This window comes from Elephantulus edwardii, unplaced genomic scaffold, assembly GCF_000299155.1.
Source record: "Elephantulus edwardii isolate Elephantulus edwardi_28Jun2011 unplaced genomic scaffold, EleEdw1.0 scaffold00132, whole genome shotgun sequence".
Classification (NCBI taxonomy): domain Eukaryota; kingdom Metazoa; phylum Chordata; class Mammalia; order Macroscelidea; family Macroscelididae; genus Elephantulus; species Elephantulus edwardii.
Genome location: NW_006399882.1, coordinates 8,338,068 through 8,356,671, shown reverse-complemented (window position 1 = coordinate 8,356,671; position 18,604 = coordinate 8,338,068). Strand labels below are relative to the sequence as shown.

At 49.6% G+C, this 18,604-nt stretch overlaps 2 protein-coding genes across 2 annotated transcripts; both read left to right on the top strand.

The window, feature by feature from the left end:
- Positions 1–1,612: 1,612 nt before the first annotated feature.
- On the top strand, positions 1,613–10,215 carry RPL3L (ribosomal protein L3-like). The gene is made up of 9 exons (XM_006893843.1): positions 1,613–1,799; positions 3,664–3,832; positions 6,063–6,198; positions 7,493–7,679; positions 7,776–7,936; positions 8,051–8,152; positions 9,496–9,591; positions 9,747–9,866; positions 10,135–10,215. The coding sequence occupies exons 1-9, from the start codon at positions 1,760–1,762 to the stop codon at positions 10,189–10,191; spliced, it is 1,068 nt and encodes a 355-aa protein (XP_006893905.1). The 5' UTR covers positions 1,613–1,759; the 3' UTR covers positions 10,192–10,215.
- A 671-nt stretch (positions 10,216–10,886) lies between these two features.
- MSRB1 (methionine sulfoxide reductase B1) lies at positions 10,887–15,279 on the top strand. Its single transcript, XM_006903702.1, is given in 4 exon segments — positions 10,887–10,941; positions 14,005–14,153; positions 14,577–14,691; positions 15,248–15,279. Coding segments are annotated over 4 exon segments (351 nt in total).
- The last annotated feature ends 3,325 nt before the right edge of the window (positions 15,280–18,604 follow it).

The following is an 18,604-nucleotide window of genomic DNA, read 5'->3' as shown; positions in this document are numbered from 1 at the left end:
CCAATTCCCAAATCAATAAGACAGTTGGTTTAATTACTATTGGAAAATGCTTGTCATTCCTTTGTAGCATCTGGTCCCCACTGGACCCTCATCATTTCCCTCACCTGCTCCCCCCACTGACCAAACTGTGCAGCTCTGCAACTGCACCCTGGCCCATCCTCACCCTTCTGCCCCTAACCCTCACCTCCTTGTACCCCCAATATGTTTTTCCCAATTAAAAAAAATATTTAAAAAAAAGAAAAAAAGATAACAAAAACAAAAAAGTGAATGTGCTAACCTTCTGCACTGCCCAGTAGACTTCTAGATAGACCCAGCTCTGCTCATGTGGGGAACACACATTGGTCAAGCAGACACCACAAATAAGTCAGCATGAATAAGCAAATTCCTACTCTTCCAGGAAGCCCTCTTGGGTTACTCAGTCCCTACTGCCGACTCTGGCCCTCTACATCTGCAGTGCTCCGTCATGGACTTGCTGAGCTGAGGGATCCTGCCTGGGGTTGGGCAGGAAGTGAGAAGTTTTGCTAAGATACTAGTTACTTGGATCTGGTGCTGACTGTTGTGTTGTGGCCTCAAATTGGCCCACCCCAGGAATGGAGAACCCCAGCTCCACCAGCCCCGTTCAGTGATGTCCACTCAGAACTGGCTGGTTGGCATCCAGGGAAGTACTGGTGGCTTCCTACCCTGAGGATGGAGTCAGAAACAGACAGCTATCACTTCTAGAAACTCTCAGAATTTGGTCACAGAAGCTTGAAGTCCTGATCTCAGGAACACTGAGAAATTACTTGGGAAAGAAAACAATGCCCAATTGAATCACCATTAAAAAGAAATAAGTAAAGGTTTTTGGATTACAGGTTATAGAGCTGCAAACCTGATCATTGGGCCAGGCCCCTGCATCTTCCTCTGCTGCCTGTACACCTCCTGTTTGTCTGGTTCAGTCTTCGGGACCCAGGACAGGAACCCTCTCTGCCTCTTTAGACCCAGCTAGCATATGTGGTCCTCCACCTGGTCAGGTCTGTACTGTCCCAGGAGAGTCCTACCAGGCAGAAAATAGGTCGAGCATGAACCAATTCCTGGGTCCTGGGGAAAGGAAAGCCCTGGCGCCTGGGCCCCTGGCTTACCCCCTCTGCCCTGGCCTACACTGTCCCTGGCACCTGAGCCATGGCAATGACCCAGTGCCCCTGCCAGGAGCTAAATTTGGGAGCTGGCTGCTAAGTGTCCTGGCCCTGTCAGTCCACCTCCTAGATCTGCGGAGACAGCCACCATGGTCAGTGGGGCCAGGGGTAGGGTGGGCTGGAGCCGAGTGTCCCCCTACAGGAGAGTCCTGGGGTCTGTGAGGGTTGAGCTTGGAGGGGCAGCAAGGAGGCTCCTGGGGTGGCTGACCCCTGGTTCCATCAACTTGGTGAACCACTTGCCCATATGGTCTACCCTTTGGGGCCCTGTGGGTGCAGCCTTGTGTCCTGGGGCTGGGGGCACTTCAGAGATTTTCTGCAGAGAAGGAGGTGGCAGAGGGGACCATCCAGGCCTCAGTCTGGGGCGTCTGGCCCACTCCTCCAAGTCTGGGCTCAGGGAATCCCCATGTTGACTTCCCTCCCCTCCTCCCCTCCAGTCCCACCGGAAGTTCTCAGCTCCTCGGCACGGACACCTGGGTTTCCTGCCCCATAAACGGAGCCGGCGTCACCGGGGCAAGGTGAAGACATGGCCACGTGATGACCCCAGCAAGCCCGTGCACCTGACGGCATTCCTGGGCTACAAGGCGGGCATGACACATACCCTACGCGAGGTGCACCGGCCAGGCCTCAGTGCGTTCTGGGGGGCACTGGCCAGATCTCAGGGCAGCCATCGGGAACACTGGCCAGGCCTCAGGGCTACTGTTAGGTGCACTGGCCAGGCCTCAGTGCATCCCTGGGGGACATTGGCCAAGCCTCAGGGCAACCATGGGGGAAACTGACCAGGCCTCAGGGCAGCCAGGTGGGGATACCGTGAGGGAGTGGGGGCCAGCACTGTGCTCTCAGGGCCTGGAGGAAACTGAGGCTTTACTGGTAGGAAGAAGGATCTGACAGGACGGGGCCTGCCCACCATCTCTACTATGCCACCTCCATTATGACCTCCGCTGCCTCACTTCACAGGCAGGGAAATCGAGGCAAGAACAGTTGAAGAACTTAAGTGGAGGAGCAGGGGTTCAAATAGAAATACATTATAAATATTATAATGTAAAACAAAAACAACCTCCACCTACCTTCCAACTCCTAGCAAGTCCCTAGAACAGAACGGCTCTGTAGTTTCCAAGGCACTGCATCTTTACAGGAGCACTCTTTTTCTCCTCTTTTCTGCTCAGAGCTGCTGTTGGGGTTGAACCTTCCACCTTTCAATTATCAGTCCAGAGCTTAATCCACAGGACCATCAGGGCTCCTCCCACCCTCCAGCAACCACAGATCAGACCCTTGTGTCTCCTAATCTCTTCCCTAAATGGCTGTTTTTGTTTTGTGTCTAAAAAAGGCTATCCAAGAAAGTCAGGATTTGACACTTGCTATAGCTTTCCTTAGAACGCACCAGAATACATTAATAAACTATTAAAATAAAGCCTGCTCATTCGCACCCAGCTTCCACCTCTGGGGCTTTTGGCCTTGGGTTCTCAGAGCCCCCCTGGAGGCTGGGAGCCAGATCAACTTAGGCTCTTTGGGCAGGAGAAAGAGACAGGAGGGACAGGGACAGTGGTGGGCAGGGAGCAGGCTGGGGTCAGTATGGACATCCTGGGGTGAGGGGGCCTACAGGTGGTTCCTCCACTCCATCCCTGCTCCCCGTGGACTTCAGGAGGTGCCCACCACACCCCTGTCCAGGAGTGGATTGCCCAATAAGGAAGGCCAGCATGGGCCTATGTGTGCTTGCTCTCTAGTTTATGGTGAGCAACTCCGCATTTGTGGTGAAACTGTTCACTGCAGAGTAGTGAACACTGGTAAGTTTGCACGTACCTTGCTGAACTGGTACCTCGTCCCTTCAGGGACTGTCAATTTGGCAACAGGCTCTGATTCAGCAGGAATGTGCTATGGGCTTGGAAGACAGGTGGTAGTGCACCTAGAAACAGATTTAAAAAAGAATTTATTCAGCTCTGAATGAAAATTTAGAGCTTTTTTATTTCAATTTACTCACTCATATGAGTTTTGTGTGTTTAAAGAACTTTTTGTATTGGTTTGCTTACAAAGTTTGTATACATTGTGTATACGCGTCTTCATTCACATTGTGTTTCGTACAATCATTCTCATACATTATGCTTCTTTTCCTCATGCATTATGTCCATTGGACTTTGACCTTGCCTGCCCATCATCACCCTGTCTTTCCCCCTATCCTTCACATGTACTTCCTCTCCCCTCCCCCACCAAACTGTGTAGCCCTGTGGTTTTAACTCTACCTAGAGGAGTTTTGTTCTATAGTACCGATCTCAGTCCCACATCGTAACAACACTCTTCTCACCTCCTCCTTGTGTTTCCTAGTTCCATTCATCCTTCTCTCTTACCCCTTACTGTCTTCTGCACTTCCTCCCCAAGGCAAATGATGTCTTATAAGTAGAATCTTTGATGTGACTTAAAAAAAAAGTGGATTTCACTGAAAAGTATAAATAGGACTGTGATTACTGATTGTATGGTCCACTTTTGCCTCTGTCTCCAGAAATTTCCAAGCGGGAGGAGGTGGAGGCAGTGACCATAGTGGAGACTCCGCCCCTTGTGGTGGTGGGCGTGGTGGGCTACGTTGCTACCCCTCGAGGCCTTCGGAGCTTCAAGACCATCTTTGCGCAGCATCTCAGCGACGAGTGCCGTCGGCGCTTCTACAAGGACTGGTGAGGGACCTCCGGAGACAGCCAAGGGAACTTCCATTCCCATTCTCTGAAATCCCAGCTCTATGCAGGAGTGATGATGGAGGGAGAGAGGAAAAGGAATTTTAATAAGGTGTGGAAGGCAGGGGAGTGTGCGCATATGTGGTGTATATGTACATGGGTGTGTGTTGCCTTCAGAGGAACAATATAAGACTGACAAGACAGTCAAAATGAGAAGAATTACGAAAAGAAACAGGACGTAAATTTTCTAATCCTCAGAATTGACAGGACGGAATGTCAGATTTGGTGCTGGGCTTCCTAGCAGCCAAGGTGAAAATGGAAACTAGCAGCTGAAGGCTCTGTCATCAGGAAAGAAGAGGCATTATCAGGCCTCACATCATTGTGAAAGGCCAGACCCAACTGCGTTGGGATCCTGGCAAATGCCTCTTCTCTCCCTTTAAAGCAGAGGTACAGCCCATTACTTCTAGTGTGTAGTTGAGTCCCAGTTTGTTCCAGGAGGTGACAGATGTGGGCTCTGAAGTCAGACCAGGTTGTGTCAAAATGAATGAACCAGCTGACTCTTAAATAAAACAAGGCTCCCCGTCATGGGGCTGTGAGGGTTAGATCAGTGAGGTGTGTGATATACTTAGCAGAGGACACTCTCAGGGACCACCTGCTGATCTCATTCATGCAGTGCTACCCATTTGCCTCTAGTCCAGAGCTTTCACTTCTGTGAGCTCCACTTTCTGTATCTGTGCAATGCACTAGTCATTCCTGCCTTCAAGAGTTCCTGGTTACAGTAACTCTGCTATTAAGTTTTGCAAATTTTATTTTTTAAACTTTTTGTTGTGATTCAACAGCAAGTTTAGAGAGCAATTTTGTTTTCTAGTCAATCATTTTACAGATTTTTAAAATTATGATTTGAGTGAAAGTTTGCAAAGCAAATGTAGATTTTATTTTAGAACATCAATTATTACACTTAGAATGTAGCTGTACTCTTCCTGCTTCCTCCTTGTGATTCTCTTTCCCACCAATCCTTCTATCTTGCCCTTTCCTGCATTTTGGCCTTATCCCCTTACCACATGCTGTTCTTTGCACCTTGATAGTTAGTTTTTCTAAGGAGTGAATGCCTCTCTGGTGTTACTACTGGTCTCCTTATAGGTCTGTCTATTGATTGGATACAGGTGAAACCGTGGGGATGAGTTTAGTTCCAGGTTCAAAGGGTGCCTAAGGGTGGTGGTCTTGGGCCATTTTTAAAATGTTTTTTAGCTTTGTTCCACATTTCCCCCATACAACTTACATTCTTTGGCTTTAATTACAGACCCCACACAGTAATGACACTTCCCACTCCCTCCCTGTTATTCATGTTTTCTTTCATCCTAGCTTACCCTGTTCTGCTTTCTGAGCTTTCTCCCTGGTCTCCCTTTTGATCTTGTGTGATTGATTGTTCTAAAGAGTGAGTGTGTCCCTGATAGTATTGTTCACCTTTTAAAAAACCTTTATTTTATTCCCCCACCCCCTACCCCCATTGTGTACCATCAAATCAGATCCGACTGGCACAGGAGATATTCCCTCCTTCTCCAGCGGAGCATCTGGTGGATTTGAACCATGAGCCTGCGGGATTGCAGTGTAGCTTCTTGCCACTAGGCCACCAGAGCTCCCTTAATATTGTTCACCTTGTAGATATGTCTGCTGTTTGACTGGCAGTTAGTTGAACCATCGGTTTCGTTTAGTTCCAGATTCAAAGGGTGACAAAGGGCTGTGATCGTGGGGCTTTCACAGGTTTCTATAAGCGCCATAGTGGCCAGGTCGGTTGGACTCCAGGTGCCTGGACTACTCTTCTCCAAGCCCCCACCCAACTACTGCTCACTATTACTCTCTAGGATGGGGAGAATGCACACGTTAAACTTGGTTAGACACTCAGTGACCTGGAAGGACAGTAGAACTTCCCCATAAAGTTTCCAAGGCTGTAAATAATTACAGAAGCAGATTGCCACCTCCTCCAAAGAGTGGCTGGTGGGTTTGAACCACCAACCTTTCAATTCACAGATGAACTCTTAGCAATTGTGCTTTACAGAAGGGGAAGACTGGGCTGACAGATGGAGATGGGGTCAGCCTCAGGTCTCCCAGGGTGGTCCCAGCAAGGGTACAGAAGAGAGGATATATTTCTCGTTCCAAGACCCCTTCCCAGTGGGTTATGATCAGGACAGGGCAGGCGTGGGCCCCGCTGAGCCCCTCCCCGTGTGTGGTTCAGGCACAAGAGCAAGAAGAAAGCGTTCACTAAAGCCTGCAAGCGGTGGTGTGATGCTTCTGGCAAGAAGCAGCTCCAGAAGGACTTCGCGGCCATGAAGAAGTACTGCAAAGTCATCCGTGTCATTGTCCACACCCAGGTCAGCCAGGGGCCCTCCGGCCACCCCCACCTCCCTCTTCCCAGGAGCCTTGCGAAATGTCAGGCTAAAAATACTCCAAGCCCTGGGCCAGGGAGCTTGCTGCTTGGTCAGCTGACCACACTGGCTGACACAGCCCAAAGTTCTTTGAGGGGCCTTGGGCTTTCGGCCACCACCTGGTCAGCCTCTCCTGACCTGGGCTGCCTGCCAAAGGTCTAGCCTGCAGGATTTTCTGCCCCCTGGTGGACGTGGGTGGATGCATAACTAGCACCCTCTTGGCTTTTTCTGGAACATTCTCTGGGAGTCTTCCCTTGAAGGAAACCTTCCTTTGGCCCTGGAGCCGTGATCTTCAGTCCCCCTTCCTCTCACTAGAACCCCCCACGTCCCACTGAGCACAGCACCAGCCTATTCTAGCACTCTGCAGCCCCTGGTGAGTGGTGTCCAGGGCAAATGGCCATCTTCCCCGCTGTGCTTGAGCTCCACAGGGGCAGAGTCTGTGGAGGCGGGGCCTCACACCCACCAAGGGTGCATCAGAAGGAAACCCTGGCCTGAGTCATCCTCCCAGTCTCTCCTCCAGCCCATTGTTGTAGCTACTGTGAAATCCACTTTGAGAAAATGGTGTCCCTTCTGAGGGCCCATGGAGCACCTCTCTGAGTGGTCACTGTGTTTTTGACAGTCATTCGGCTGGCTGGTGGCTCCAGGAGGGCCAAGACCTGCTCATGCCATTCCACACTATAGCACACGACACACGCTGGAGCTTGGGGATGGCTGTTGGATGAGTACAAGCAGGAAAGCTGGCAGTATTTTATCTGCAGACAGGTGTGACTGGTTGGCTGTCCTGTGTCTGCAGATGGCTGATGTACTGGTCACACCACATATTTATTTATATGAAGATGTGACCTGCCAGGACCCACGAGCCATGCTGTGTCTATAGATGATCATGTGACATACCAGGACCTGGCTGGGCACATGATGTCAGTAGATGAGGGTGTGACCTGCTAGGACCCAGGTGACCCCCACCAGTTCTACAAATAGAGGTCCTCAGACTTGGCCAGTCTTGTCAAGTCTACACATGTGGTTGGGACCTGCTGGAACCCACCTTCCACATCATCTCTGTAGATGAGGGTGTGACCTGCTAGGACCTGGGTGGCCACACTGTCTGAAGCTGAGCTGGGACTCTCCAGGACCTGGTGACCACACTGTCTATAGATGGAGGTGACCCCGGGACCCTCCGGCCACACCTCACCCTGCAGCAAGGCAGTGACCCTGTTGGAACCCCGGCCATCCTGATTTACAGATGAAGCTGCTGCCCTTCCGGCAGAAGAAGGCTCACATCATGGAAATCCAGCTGAATGGTGGCACGGTGGCCGAGAAGGTGGCCTGGGCCCAGGCGAGGCTGGAGAAACAGGTGCCAGTGCACAGCGTGTTCAGCCAGAGCGAGGTCATCGATGTCATCGCTGTCACCAAGGGCCGCGGTGTCAAAGGTGGTGCAGGGAGGAGGTGGGCCTCGGTTGGGGGGGGGAAGGTGGCCTGTGTTGGAGGAGGGCTGGCTGCTTAGCTGCTGTACCTTCCTACTGCAGGGGTCACGAGCCGCTGGCACACCAAGAAGCTGCCCCGGAAGACCCACAAGGGACTCCGTAAGGTGGCCTGCATTGGGGCCTGGCATCCAGCCCGCGTGGGTTGCTCCATTGCTCGGGCTGGACAGAAGGGCTACCACCACCGCACAGAGCTCAACAAGAAGGTGAGGCCATAGCCCATGCTCACTACAGCTCCAGAAGGTGGGATGGTGACGCATCGGTGACAAGCTGCTGGCTCCTGAGGCCACTCTGCCCCAATGCTTCCTTTTTCTTGGCAGATCTACCGCCTAGGCCGTGGGCCACACATGGAGGAGGGGAAGATGGTCAGGAACAACGCATCCACTAGCTATGATGTGACCGACAAGACCATCACGCCTCTGGTGAGGGGCAGTCAGTCCAGCCGGGGGGCTGGTGTGGGTGTGGGGCCTAACTGGACACCCTGTGCCTGACAGGGTGCTACCCTGGCTGAAGGGCTTTGGAGGTGGGCTTGGTGGACCCTCCATGGCTCTCTGAAGCACTCTGTGATCATTGAGTAGCAATCCAGGTGGACAGATCCTGCTGCTCCCACCCCTCCACCTTTTGACACCAAGGCTGCGGCAGCTGCATTTGTGGGGTCAGCTGATCTGGGTTCAGATGCCGGGCCTGGTATGGACCGTCTCAGGACCTGGAGGAAGCTGCTCTGTCTTGGTTCTCTAGTGCCACTGTAACCGCTTTCCCAAGGGGCTGGCTTTAACAAACAAAGTTATTTTCTCACATTTTAGGAGGCTAAAAGTTCAAATGTAGGGTGTTGGCTCTAGGAGAGGAGCCCTGGTGGCTTTCACAATGAATTGAGCTGCTAACTGAAAGGTCATTGGTTTGAATCCACCAGCTATTCCATGGGAAAAAGATGGACAGTCTCCTGTAAATATTCACAGCCTCTGAAACTGGCTGCAGGGTCTTTATGAGATGACAGGTGTTTGGGAGTTTTCTGTGGCTCTAGGGATAGACTTTCTCTCTCTGTAAGTTCTAGAGGAAGGTCCTTATTCCTTAAGCATCTGTAGAGCTGGCATTCCTTGGCAATCTCCATGTGCCATAGCCTTTCCTCCTTGTGTCAAGGAGATTCCCAGCACAGACAGCTGAGCCCAAAAGGCGCCACTCCACTCCTGGTCTTCTGTGTTGGTGTGACTGAAGTTGTCCCTCTCTGCTCTCATCTTCTCTCCTTTTATTTTTCTGCGAGACAAAAGATGTTACAGTCCATAACCCAGAGAAACTCCCCTCTCATGAGATCAGGGCGTGTCCTGAGTAAAGGTGTTGCATCCCACCCTGACTTCCTTAGAGCTGATTGGCTGAAAACATCTCAGTACACATCATAGGGGAATGGTATTGTCATTACATCTCAGCCCCATTAACGTCATAGAGTCAGGGTTGACAGCATAATTACACAATCCTGAGAATCAGAGCCCAGGTGACACATATTTCTGGAGACATAGTTTGATCCATGGCACTCTCTGAGCCTGAGTTTCCCCTCTGTATGGACGCAGATCATGAAATGGGATTCATGCCCAGAAAGGAATGTACAAAAACATTGCCTATCAAACAGCAATCAACCAAGTCCCTGGGAATGTCCCTTGTACCCCTAGGAACAATCACAGGGCTCCTTCCAAACACAGCAATGTGGGGTACTCTTGCAACCTCCCCCAGACCAGCAGCCCCTATCTGGCCCCTCACCCATCTCTCTCCACAGGGTGGCTTCCCTCATTATGGAGAGGTCAATAATGACTTTGTCATGCTCAAAGGCTGCATTGCAGGGACGAAGAAGAGGGTCATCACGCTGAGGAAGGTGGGCTGGGAATGGATGCTATGGGGGGGATGAACACCTCGGGCAGGGGTCAAAAGAGAGCAGTCTGGGACAAGCTGGGTGAAATGTACGGGAAAGGGGGGTTGTGGGAGTAAATATGTGAATTAGGGCTGATGGAGGATTCTTCTCTCTCCCAGTCCCTCCTGGCGCATCACAGCCGCCAGGCCCTGGAGAACATTGAGCTTAAATTCATTGACACCACTTCCAAATTTGGTCATGGTGGCTTCCAGACTGCACAAGAAAAGAGGGCCTTCATGGTGAGCCACGCCTGCTCCTGGATTGCTGCCTTTGGTGCCCAAGATGCCTTACTTGAGGGTGGGATGCTGGAGCAGATGACCATGGCGGGATGCCCTGCATTTATTCACAGGAAGGGGGATTTGGGGGTTCTCTTCTGGGTGCTGAGTCTTGGAAGAGAAGGTAGAAACCATTGGAAGGGACATTAGTGCCCACCAGGGGTGACTTAGTGACTACCCAAGAGCTGTGTCCTCAGCCTGTGACAAATGCTCCTCTTGCTTTCCATTCTAGGGCCCCCAGAAGAAGCATCTGGAGAAGGAAAAACCAGAGACCTCCGGAGACTTGTAGGGCTGTGGGATGATCAGAAGAGCAGTGGCTGTTCCCTCTTGTGAAATAAAGAACTTGGCCAGCTCTTCTAGCAGATCGTTGTGAATGAAGGGTGTGAAAAGAGGGCATTGGATCATAGCCTGGTGCTCAAGACTGAAAGCAAGACCAAGGGACTCTAAGGGTCTTGACTTTCCATCTCGCTTCCGGGGACCCCGCGTGCCTGGCAGGCCCCACTTGATCCCCAACACAGCACAGCGGCGCCCCCTGGTGTTTGAGTGGGACAGGGCGGGGCCTTCGGAGGAGCCCTGCAGCCGGCGAAGCTATTCTCAGGGGGCGGGGCCTCAGGGAAATGGCTCTGGAGTGGTTCTTAGTTAGGGTTCGGGACCGTCATTGATGGGCGGGGAAAGCTAGGAAGACCGGACCGGACAGGTGCTTTGGAGCGAGAAAGGCTTCCTAAGAGGGAAGCCGAAACTCGCATCTCAGGGAGCGATTGGTCTTCGGGAGGAGGCGGGGACTTGGGAGGTGGCCGGGGGTGGGGTGATTGACTTGGCTTTCTTGTACGTGATTGGTTTGCTGCATACCATGGGGCGGGAGCCGGATCATGATGACTCATGTGATTGGCCTAGAGAGGAGGAGCCTGGCGTCAGGGAGCGACCTCGCGATCTAGGTCGGTGGCCTCGGGACTTGACTAATCTTGCAGTGGCTTCAGCAGTGCCATGTCTTTCTGCAGCTTCTTTGGGGGCGAGGTTTACCAGAACCACTTTGAGCCGGGTATGGCTTGCGTCTTCCTTCTGAGAGGGCAACGGGGGCGGGGGACACTAAAAAAGGGGCGTCGCTGCCCTCGAGTACTTATGGAATCCTGGACCCCAGGGTGGGGGAAGTAGCGGGGTGAACGTGGATAAGGGGATCGTACAGTAGGGAAGGACTTGAAGGGGGAGGAGACACAAGAGTTCAAAAGCCTCTCTTCAGAGGCTTGTCCAGCAGAGGGGATGGAGAGGTGGGAAAGCGTCAGAAGGGCCAGATGCACAAGTACTGTCCAGAGACCCCTCCTTGGGGCCTCGTCCAGATGTTACTCTGTCTTCCTGTTACTGGTTCTAGGACTTGTAAAGTCCACAGTTACAGAGTGTCCCTTTGGCAGCTTGGTTGGGTAAACAGGAGTGGCCCTATGGCTGTGTTGTGGTCCGGCCCCTAGAGTTTGAAGTTTGACCTGGAGGAGTGAGTGCTCTAAGAAAGGCTGGCAGCTGTCCATGAGGTCCTTACTGGACTGGAGCTGCTTATCAATGGACTAATCTGTTAAATGCAAACCAAAGTCAAGACCAGGGCAGCTGTGTGTCCAGAGGCTGGGTCTCTTCAGGACTGGGACAAGGGGATAACTGGTGCTAGTGTGTCAAGGACCATTTAGGCAAAGCCTTGCCTCGAGATTTTCCAGCAGTCGAGCCCCAAGCCCCACTCCCACGGAGCGAATGTGCTTCTCCTTTGCTTCCTCTTGACATTTCTGGCAAAGGCTGGCAGTTCTCGGACACCCTGGAGGATGTCACTGGGGAGGGGCAGGGAGGCGCGCTAAGGATCCCTGGTCACACAGTTTCCTGTTTTTGGTCTTTCAACTATTTACAAATCTGTTTTGCAACCTCCCTTTCCCCAAAATGATCTTGGTGGTGGTTGTTAGGTGCCTTTGAGTCACTCATTAACAGTTCTGACTCATAGCGACCCCATGTACCACAGAATGGAGTGTTTCCAGGTCCCACACCGCCTTCCAATGTCTGCTGGGCTCGAACCACAGTCCATCCATCTACTTGAGGGTTTTCCTCTTTTGCTGACTCTGCCAAACTCTGTACTTTATACCATGGATACCTGTTCCTCCTGGTGTCCAAAATGAGTGAGACAAAGTGAGATGAAAAAGCATTCTGGCTGTGCTTCCTCTCAGACAACGTGTTCATTCTTCTGGTAGTCCATACTATCTTTTTTTTTTTTTTGTCTTATTTATTCTTTTTTTTTGTTTGTTATTTTTAATGAATGTTTACAGAGACTTTGGATTTCCATTCATTCATTGTTGCACTTTTCTCGCTGTCCACCCCTACCCCCCCCAATTTGCTCTTCTCTTTGAAAAGTAAAAGAAAAATTCTTTTATTGTTATAAAATCCCTCCTCCTAAGTTCACTCCACTATGCAGCCTTCATTCTGGACTCCTGCCATGACAATAATACCTAATCATATATCCCTTTTAAACAGATCTCTCCCTCATCTGTTTCAATGCAATCTCCCCTCAACCTCCATGCCAGTCCCATTTTACAAAAGTGGCACTATGCAATATTTGTCCTTTTGTGACTGAGATATTTAACTCAGCATAATGTCCTCCAGGGTCACCCATTTTGTATATATTTAATGAGATCCTTGTTTTTCAGAGCAGGATAGTATTCCATTGTGTGAATATACAACGGTTTCTCTGAGCCATTCGTTTGTTGATGGGCACTTGGGTTGTTTCCAACTCTTTGCTATTGTGATCAAAGCCATGATACACATGGGTGTGCATATATCTGCTTGAGTGACAGTTATGGTTTCTTTAGGGTATAGTCCCAGGAGTGGAATTGCTGGGTCAAATGGCATCTCTATTTGCAAATTTTTGAGAAAGCACCTTACTGCCTTCCATAGTGGTTGCACCATTTTACACTCCCACCAACAGTGAATAAGGGTTCCAGTTTCTACACAACCTCTCCAACATTTGGTGTTTGCTGTTCTGTTAAATTTTGCTATTCTTACTGGGGTGAGATGATATCTCATAGCTGTTTTGCATTTTGTTTTTGATAAGAGATTATTTTGTTTGTTTTATTTTTTTTCTACCTACCATGCTTGGTTTTTAAATATTTTTATTTATTTTTGTGATTTGAGTGCAAGTTTACAAGGCATACTGATTTTTCATTCAGCCATTCCTAGACATTTTGTTTTGTAACATTAATTACAATACCCACAATGTAATCACACTCTTCCCACTTCTTCCCTGTGATTCTCATTTCCACTAATCTTTTTTTTTTTACCTCCTCCTGCTTTCTGGACTTCCTTCTTGGGCAAATGACTCATCTTATCTTGAGAGATAGGAGAGAGAAAAGAGACCCATTTTCCTGGGCTCCCTGTCTGTCTTGTGACTATTTTTCTCCCACCTGATGAGCTGCCTAGTGGGTGGATGGTCAGTTTCAGCCTTTGGTGGTCACTTGAGGAGGGGAACCAAGGCGAGATGCTTACAGAGTGTCACTGTATGAGACTTGTGTCTGGGGGTGGGGCGTGCTATGTCCTCATCTGGCAGCCTGGGTTTCTTCCTGATTGCACATGGTCCAGCCTCAGCTTCCTCATCTGTAGATGGAAATCCTCCTTTGAGACTTTGGGCAGGTTATCGGGCGGGGCAGTCCTTGGAAAAAGGCATCGTGCTGAAAAGGCAGAGGATCATCGAAAGAGAGGATGCTCCTCAATGAGATGGATTGTTACTGTAACCATAACAACGGGCTTGAGCATGTCAGAGGTGGTGAGGATGGTCCAGCGTGAGGCAAGGTTCAGATCTGTTGTTCATAGGCTCATTATGAGTGGTAGTTAACCTGATGGCACCTCACAACAACAATCACAAATACAAAAGAGACTTGCCATCCCCAGGCTAGCAGAAGGGACAGTTCATGACATCAGCTCGGCTGGCATATGCTCAGAATCAGAGGTAGGCCCTGCTGTCTTACCTGCCGAGGGGCTGGCAGCGCGGCCTGGGGTGATGGCTGGAGGAGGCACTTGGCTCCCCCTGGAATGGCACCCCAGAAAGGCTGCAGCTGGACACTGTTTTGTCTCCTTTTGGCCCTAGGTGTGTACGTGTGTGCCAAATGTGGCTATGAGCTGTTCTCGAGCCACTCCAAGTATGCGCACTCCTCTCCCTGGCCGGCGTTCACCGAGACCATCCACAGAGACAGCGTGGTCAAGCGCCCAGAGAACAATCGACCTGAAGCTTTAAAGGTGGGTGCCCCTGCCTGTGCCCGCTACCCCAACTCCAGGGGCTGAGAATGAGAATATTCAGCCAGGGATGCAGCCCCCACAACCCTGAACTGTTGGGGAATCACTTGATGATTGTGGGTTTGGTTTGGACTTTTAACATTTCTCTGGTGCCTTGGTTTAAGCACTGAGAGCCCTGGTGGCACAATGGGTTAAAATCAGGGTCATTATCCTGAGGGATAGCAGGAGAATGGGCAGTCTGCTTCCACAACCTGTTCTAGTCTCGGACACCCTGTGGGGCAGCCCTTCCTGTCCTGCGGGTCGCTGTGACTCAGAAAGGGCTGGATGGTAGTGGGGACTTGAATACAGGTGATGGGATGCTCTTCCAGCATGGGACAGAGGTCTGCGTCTAAGGCCTCATGTGGCTCTGTGGATTGGTCTTCCCAGGTGTCCTGTGGAAAATGTGGCCACGGGCTGGGCCATGAGTTTCTGAACGATGGCCCCAAGCGGGGACAGTCCCGATTCTGAATATTTAGCAGCTCACTGAAGTTCATCCCCAAAGGTAAGGCAACCTTTCCCCCGGTGGGTTAGTATGCGGGCAATTCAAGTTCTCAGAGGTGGGAGATTGCTGGTTATTATGTGACCCGGGTTCCCTTGCGATGTGTCGGCTGGGTCTGGGGGTGGGGTTGCAGTGCTGTCGTTTCCCTTTCGGAGTCGTGCTGGCCCTTTAGTTTGGTGTTTGGAGTGTGAGTTTGAGGGTGGTGTTTTAACCTTCCGGGCTCCTCTGTTTTGTTTTGTTGGTTTGTCTTCTCTGTTGTGTTTCGCGGCTTCGAGGGGTTTTGGGGCGGTTTTGCTGTGCCGCGCGGCTCTCTGTGTGTCCTCCTGGAGTTCTGGTTACTGAATTTTTTTGTGTTTTTCCTTAATGTGGGATTCAGAGGGTGTGTTTAAGGACCTCTCACACTGCTGATACTTTTGGCCTTTTGTTGTTGCTGTTCTGTTTAGAGAAAAACAAAGATCCTGGTTCTTGGGGGATAAAATGTAGGTTGTGGGGTTGCTAGCCTAGGGAAAAGGGTCTAAAAATGTTTTTTTCCTTCCCCCCCCCCCTTCCTTTCTTGCAGGCAAAGAAACTTCTGCCTCCCTGGGGAAGTAGGCGGGCAGCTCACATTCCCTGAGTGGCCATATGCATTATTTTAATGGGAGCCCACTTCCATTGAGATGTGAAGGCTGAGGCTGGGGCTGGAATCGCAGGGACACAGGAGACATCTCCCAGTAGCCCACACCCCTCAGGTTGGGGTCAGGAGTCTGAGCTTGACCGTGGCCTTGGAACCTTCAGGGCTCAGCTCCTTTCTTTTGTTGGTTTGCACTCACCCCTGTGTTGCCCAGCTTCCAGGGGTGTTCCAGCCCTTTCCAAGGCCAGAGAGGCCATCCCAGTCAACTCCTCCAGCTCTGGTCACTGAATGATTTGCTCTGGTCAAACCCTTCCAGGCCCGCCAGAGTGCTGATAACTCGTGACCTGCTGGGGTTGCAGGTCAACGGCACAATCCCGACTCCGACCCCGAGAAGTGGACCCTTCAACCCCAGACCCCAGTCTGTTGCCATGCCCAGATGGGACCTTTGGGACCTATCCTAGTCCTAGTTCACGCATCAAAGTCTAGCCACGGGAGGAAACAATAAACCAAGATCACTCAGCTGCGCTGTCTTCGTTAATACCACCATCATTTCACTGGTTCCTCAAGTGTCCATCAAGTATGTGCTCCGTCAAGCTGTGCCCAGTGTTGGGGACACAGCCATGAGCATGAGAGGCAGGGTCACACCTGGAGGGAGGAAGGTATGACAGCCTGCTCCCACATAGATCTCCAGGCTCAGAAACCCCATGAGGCAGTTCTGCGCTGTCCTGTCATCATTGTGCACCATCGAGGCAGGACCAGCTCGTAACTGACCCTCCAGCAGGTTTTCAGAGGCAGTAGATCACCCAGGAGGGGATTGTCCATCTTTCTGCCTTGGAGCAGCTGGGGGATTTGAACCACATTCCTTCCATTTGGCAGCTCACCTCCTTTGTCACAAAGCCAGCAGAGCTCCCTATAAGGTTGATAGCCCATTGTTATAGCGAGCGTGTCAGTCCACCTCGCTGAGGGTCTTCTTTGCCCGACACTACTTCCCAGCATGATGTCCTTCACCAGGCACTGGTGGTCCTTCCTGACAATGTTTCTGAAGTATATGAGACCAAGTGCTGCTGTCCTGCCTTCTGAAGAGCACTCTGGCTGCTTTTCTTCCACGATACATGTTTATTCTCTTAGAACTAATGTCACAGGGGTGAGGATTCACAACATGCAGATGATATCACACCAAAAAGTATATCATACTGAATTATGGTCCAGCCAAGATAACATGCATTTTTTTTGGGGGGGACGCAGTACAATCCCTTTTTCTCCTGCATGAACCTCTCTGGGCCCCAAAATGGTCACTGCTCAAGTAGAACCACAGATGACAACAAAATAATAGAAAATTAATCAGTTAGAAAACCTCAGGTAAAAAGACTTGCAGCCAGTGGATACAGAAGTAGCTCTAGTGTAAAACAAACTTTTTAAAGCTAATTATCTTGAGAGGAAAGAAGAGACTTTCTCTTAGTCTGGCACAGTTATCAAACTAAGACCGTTCTGGCGTCCTTTCCCATCTGTTCCTATAATCTGTGGCTGGAGTTTCTCCCAGTAACAGAGTGAGTCCCCAAAAAGATCACCGAGGCAATTAGCCAAATTAACAAAGTTTATTTCAAGTTCGAACCCGGGCTCCCGGATGCTGACACAGCAGCATCCAGCCGAGAGCCCCAAATTGATGTCTGCCCCTCCTTTTATACCTCTGCTACTCCCCTGCCCAACCATACACACCATGATTGGCCATCCACAGTAATTTGAGTATTTGTCCACCTTCAATTGGCTAGCCATAGCTCAGGGTAACAGTTTGGAAACCTATTTGAATTTTATCAGTTACTTCAGATACAGGAATGTGGAAAACTCCTTGTGTTCTTACAGAGAAGAAGAATTCCACTTTATGGCAGTTGATCAATCACGGTGGGATTTACCACAGGTGGGGGTTGTTTGTTAAAAAACCACTCAAGTGGGTGGGGTGGAGTTAACTGAACTTTTTCAGAAACTGAGTTTCTGATTACTGGTCCTTTCATTCCCCACTGGTTTTTCTTAATAAATCAAACCATTGATTTAACAGTTTCAGTGAGATACTGATAATGGGTTTGAGCCATAAGGATTTTAAGGCCTTACATTCATTAAGACCTGAAACCTTTGGTCACTTTTATTTATTAACATCTTCCTTCCTTGAGTTGTTCATTGCCAAGCAGATTTTCTAATCAAGATGGAGTTAGTCTTGCTGGTTTTACAGTACAGGGGTAAACTTGCTATGCAAGTAAGCCAGGCCTCTGCCAGTTCCTCCCTACGGGATGCTGCCTGTCTTAGGTGGGTAAGAGAACTCAAAGTCAAGTTGTCCGTCATTGGGATAAATAGCAATTCATGCTACTCCCTGTCTTAGGATCATGAGCAAGTCTCTTTCCTTACCCATCACTGGCTACACATCCTGCATTCACCTGGGGAGGGCCTTAAGTTGAATTTTATGTACTTCACCCAGCAATTCTTTATAACACTTGGCTAATATATGACCAACACAAGGGAGGATCCATAGTATACCTAGTAAAACAATACAAAGAGCAACAATCGTAAAAAGATTTCTAAATGAAGTTACAGAAGGAAACCAGTTTTTCTGATTTTTTAAAAGTTAGACTAACTTGTTCTGCTGGAGAAATAGCTATATCTAGGGTATTCTGCATTTCTATAATTCTTTGGTGCAAATTATACAAATCAAGGGAATCATTATTAGAAATCTAAACTCCTTTTAAATGAGATACTATTTTTGTCCAATCATTATCTGTGCTATTGTATTTCAATTTAGTAACACAAATTGAGTCATAGGCCGTATGGCATCTTAACTTTTCTTTCATTCTAATTTATTGCACCATGTTTCCTAATACATTTACCATATCATATAAAGCATTTAATTTCTGTTCCATAACTTCATCCACATCTTCTTGCTCTACCCAATTTTTTGTCACATTATGCATTAACCCATTTACAAACTTAGCAGTTTGAACTTCTTTTTTAAAAAAAAATTATTTATTATTTTTGTGTGAGTGTACCGTCAAATCAGATCTGACTGGTACAGGAGGAGAGTGTCCCTCCTTTTCCCAGCAGAGCATCTGGTGGATTCGAACCATGTGCCTCTGGGATTGTAGTTGCAGCTCCTTGCCACTAGGCCACCAGAGCTCCCCTAGCAGTTTGAACTTCTTGAGTTAAAGCTACAGCAGAAGTAGAGACAGTAGCAATCATAGAGATAAGAGAAACAATTCCTGCAATAACAAGAAGTATAACTCTTTTGGCTCTAGATGACAACTTATATAACTCTTAAAATTT

Excerpts from the sequence above, each read along its gene's own strand:
- RPL3L (XM_006893843.1), top strand. The coding sequence starts at position 1,760 with ATGACACATACCCTACGCGAGGTGCACCGGCCAGGCCTCA. Across the intron at positions 7,680-7,775 it reads CAAGGGCCGCGGTGTCAAAG|GGGTCACGAGCCGCTGGCAC; the intron begins GTGGTGCAGGGA and ends TTCCTACTGCAG. Across the intron at positions 9,592-9,746 it reads GGGTCATCACGCTGAGGAAG|TCCCTCCTGGCGCATCACAG; the intron begins GTGGGCTGGGAA and ends TCTCTCTCCCAG.